This window comes from Limulus polyphemus, unplaced genomic scaffold (assembly GCF_000517525.1).
Source record: "Limulus polyphemus unplaced genomic scaffold, Limulus_polyphemus-2.1.2 Scaffold2924, whole genome shotgun sequence".
NCBI lineage: Eukaryota > Metazoa > Arthropoda > Merostomata > Xiphosura > Limulidae > Limulus > Limulus polyphemus.
Window position 1 is genome coordinate 52,394 of NW_013668534.1, and position 4,585 is coordinate 56,978.

The 4,585-nt window shown below is 34.7% G+C and overlaps 1 protein-coding gene across 1 annotated transcript in view; it reads left to right on the forward strand.

The window, feature by feature from the left end:
- The first annotated feature begins 634 nt into the window (after positions 1-634).
- The window catches only part of LOC111087971 (6-phosphofructo-2-kinase/fructose-2,6-bisphosphatase-like), a 23,846-nt gene continuing 19,895 nt past the window's right edge, over positions 635-4,585 (forward strand). The window contains exon 1 of the mRNA XM_022396562.1: positions 635-1,374. Within this exon, the coding sequence (XP_022252270.1) occupies positions 1,311-1,374 (64 nt within the window). The 5' untranslated portion in view covers positions 635-1,310. The remainder of the gene's footprint in view (positions 1,375-4,585) is intronic.

Below are 4,585 nucleotides of genomic sequence, written 5' to 3' on the forward strand. Positions count from 1 at the left end.
CAGTTGATTCATGTTATGATGAGAAAAGACATTCTCGTCCAGAGGATTAAACACTTCCAAGGAAGACATTCTCGTCCAGAGGATTAAACACTTCCAAGGAAGACATTCTCGTCCAGAGGATTAAACACTTCCAAGGCTGTTGGAGACAATAATCAACCTTCTCACGTCGTAAGAATGTCATGTTTCAACCAACTATTAACATTTACTTGTGACGTGTGCACTAATATTGCGTCCTTACAACAACTTATGTTAAATAGTTTTTGGATTCTTCGTTCCCTTACGGCTAACCATTTTCCGTCCTCATATTAGTACTTTGTTATATTGGATATTAAACACTAGGAAGTTATTATTTAAAAATGACAGCATGCAATATTAGTAATGTTGAATCTATATAAACCTTCTTTTGCTAAAAATGACAGGTTAACTTAGCTGTAAACTGGTGATATTTTCTTACAAAAACAAATCGCCCGAAAGTAACAGAATTTACTAAATCATTTCTCGAAAGTATTTTACTTCATTGCCTTAATTAACTTGTTTCCACTTCTTCAGTAAAAACTGTAGATTAAGAAAAAGCGCTAATTGATAATAATTTTTCTAGAAAAATCTGTTATCTAGTCGGCAGCTGTGTTTGTTGTCTCCCAAGGTTTACTATCAACCTTGGATTTCTCTAGCTCGTAAACATGCAGCGCCACTAAAGCCTCTTACGTCATGGTTACCATGGTATCTCCTTTTTAATGATTGGTCAGGAAGGAGGTGTGTCTTATACTTGTTTTTTACTATTCTTAAGGGTAAAGGAACAGCTAGTGGTGGATGCTGGTTTAGTCGATGGTACACAGTTTAGGATATACTCGGTAGGAGAAGATATACAAACTTTTTTCTGACTTGCCCTGTTTGACATTGGCCTTAAATAGACCCATAGCAACAGAGATTTAACAGCCTTGTTTCAGAAAATCGATTCACGTAGTACTCTATTTAATTAACGTTTGAACAACAAGCACGCCGTTCCATTAATACTGAAAATTAGGAAAATCAGTTTTTGAAACCCAGTCTTGAAAGATTCTTGGGTTCATCTCTCACACGTGACTTTAAAACGTAACAGTCGCTGATTTGTAGTTTTGTTGATGGAAGAAACCTTAACGAATTTGCTATTAAATATCGGTCATTCACATGTGAGTTTGTCTTGGAGTCGGTTCAGCTTTGTGTCAAGTTGTGATACAACGGTATCAGGTAGGAGATAGTAATCTCTCCTCGTGTATCACGTGAAGGGGCTGCTCTAACATAGAATAATAATACAATCGTTCTGACGAGCAATGTACGTAGATTGGAAAATTGTCAATTCTCATCCCTTGATGAAGGAAGAAAAGCGATCAGAAGGTAAGCGTTGTTTCAGTACCAGTTATAAGATTTCATCCATCCTGAATTACTGGTTTTGTCTATGAAAGTGTTTCATACTTATCATTGACTTAATTTTGTTTTTCCTCCAGTAATTATAAATTACTTAATATATTATGTATTGTATTTTTTTTTGTTTTGTACAAAGTTTTAAACCTTTCAGTTTCACTAAACCTCACAGTAACTTCTTAGCGCGAAATAAAAATTTGCATGTTAGCATTTTTCATGATATTATTATATCACATTAATTTGACCGTTGGAGGATTAAAACAAAAACTAATATTATTTTACGAAAGTTTGTTTCGAATATTCGTTCATAATCATAGCCACCTAAAGGCGATCTGCATTAGCCGTCCCTAATTTTAAACTATAGAGTAGAAGGTAGGCAGCATCCACTTTTATTAGATCCTTGCTACTTTAAACGAATAGTGGGATTTGATCGACACTTGTAACATATCCACAGCACGGCAAAGTTCAGAGCAACCGGACGCGAACCATGGACCCTCTGATCGTCAGTCCAGCACTACTAGGCTCCTTAAAAGAAGCGTGGAATGTTTTGAGTTTGTAATTCATTGAAGTCCCTGTATAAAGTCATAATGTTTGTTGTGATTGCTCGGTAACAAAAAGTTGAAAATTAATTCTCGGACTTTTCCTTGCTTGGTATATTGCGTTTTTAGCGTAGAAATAACATTATGTTCTTATGTCACGTTTTTTGTAGACAACTTTGTTTTATAATCAGGGCTAGTGCTAGCGGGGGCCTAGCCCCCCTGAAATGTCGTTGACCCCAAAAATTATTGCCGTCCCTCACTGCCATCCCTCCATCCCCCAGTTAAGGAAAGCTGGAGCAGGGTCTGTCTAATACAAGTTCTAACCTTTTACCCTTGTGCACACAAGTCTACATGCTCTGGATCCAGTAATGTTCTCAAAGTTCAACATATTAATCTCCTACAGGCTCTCTCTATACACCAAATAAAAAAAATATTGAAATGTCCAAAGGTTAGAATGGCCCTCTCGACCGTTATTTCGTATCGTCCTGGCTGTTATCACGCGGTTTTATTTGTATTTACGTTCGAACTTCGATACAACAGAAGGATACTGCCTCTATAAATTATTATTTAAATATACATATAATTAGCTGTAAATACCACTTTATAGTACGGCAACAAATAACAACATAAAAACTAATTTTCGTGAAACTGGGTTTAACTCAAGTTCGTGATATAAAAACGTTAGCAATAATTTTTCTTTTCCAAAATTAAAATGTTATTTTAAAGGAAAATATCGCCAGGAAAATAAAAATAAACATTGCTGGTAACAAATAGTTGATATATCAATTAACTCTATACCATTGCTAATTTCGGAGTTTAAACATGAACAGTTACTTAAATAACAAATGAAATTTCAGGTGGTTTTGATAACAGTTTGAAAAGATTTATGATTTTTAACCAAATTTTGAACATGGCAAAAACACGTTTTGATTATGTTATTTACTAGGTTCATGCATATTAAGATCTTGTCAAATTATATTATTATTTCCAGAATGTTCATTATAATTACCCTGAGCATATATATTCTTGTTACGAAGTGTAACGATTTATTTAGTAAATCAAAATTGGCGAAGAATATTTGAATAATTTAGACTAGTTCGGGCGATAGAGGCTTGACAGAGTCCTGAGAACCTGCTGTTGCGGCTAGACAGGCAAGCACTTTTATGTCTAAATCTTTATGCATTCTGGGAATATTCAGTGGTGAAGTCTTGCATCGTATACACATCACGTGTATGTTCTCAGAAGTGAAGTGGTAGCGTTAATGATCTGGAACGTATATTTATAATAAAACTAGCGTATAGCCCGTCTAAAATGACGGGGCAAGTATTACAACCCCCATACTATACCCTAACTTCACATTTCATAGCTAACTAAAATAAATTTTGCGAAATCAAGGTTGACCAATAAAGAGGCAGAAAAAGTACAGTCGAGGAAGTCAAACGTTGGTAAATTCGTTAGTGAGCCAATCAGAATTAAGATTATTCATGAAGTGAATTCGTGGCGTATTCATAAAATAATTATTGGTAAAAATAAGTTACATTAACAACTTTTAATTTATAGAAAAGCCAGTGCGTTTTGATAACAGTACGTTCCAACAATGGCTTTTATGTCATGTTGCTCAGCAGCAAAAGTATAACCTAATATTTTTGTCAGTCTATGTACTGAAAGTATAAAATGAAATAAATGTACAGACAATAAAACTGAAAAAAATATTTGTTGGTTTCTTAATTTATAGCCTCCGTTGCTTAGTTTTATTATATTAAAAAGGTTGGTTTTATAACATAAAATAGCTTCATTCAGAACTGATTTAAGTTTAAAATTGAATCGATATTTTTACTTTCATAATAAATTTTTGCACTTGGCGCTAGGATAGATGATCCCACACTACGTCTTTACTTTAGGCTAATTATACCAACGCTCACGCCCCCAGTGGCACGGCGGTATGTCTGTAGGCTTACAACGCTAGAAACCGGATTTCGATACCCGTGGTGGGCAGAGCACAGATAGCCCATTGTGTAGCTTTGTGCATAATTACAAGCAAACAAAAACCAACACTCACTACACTTATAAAGTTTCACGGGCCCCTTTCACCCCCGTCACTATAATCGTAATGGGCAGACAGTAATCGAACTATTCTATCTGGATACATGTATTTTGGCTTTTTACATGTATTTTTATGATTCCTCCTACTTCGAGAAATCAAGCGTGACGTGACACACATGGATTTTATTTAGATTAGATTACTTGTTTAATCGTATGCAGCCGCGATTTTTGTACTAAGGTTTTCGTTAATACTTTTTTGCAAGTATCAGTATCCAACAGCTTGGTTTTAGTAGTTATACAAGTGAAAGCATTGGTCACATGGTATGACGACACGAATAACGATGCTGTCGGGGCATCGAATTTAATAAAGTGCATTAATAGAGGGTGCCTACTTTTTTTCTGAATTAAATATGCTTCTAGAGGAAAAAACCTGATCAATTATAAAAATTGTATCCAACACAGTACTACAATTTTGTTCGCACACGTAAAGTGCTTCTTATTATGTAATTAATTTTATTTCTTTAAGTAAATATAGTCGTGAAAATATAATTTTGACAAATTTTGATCACAACGTAACATGAAACACGGTTGTTTGCTGTGTT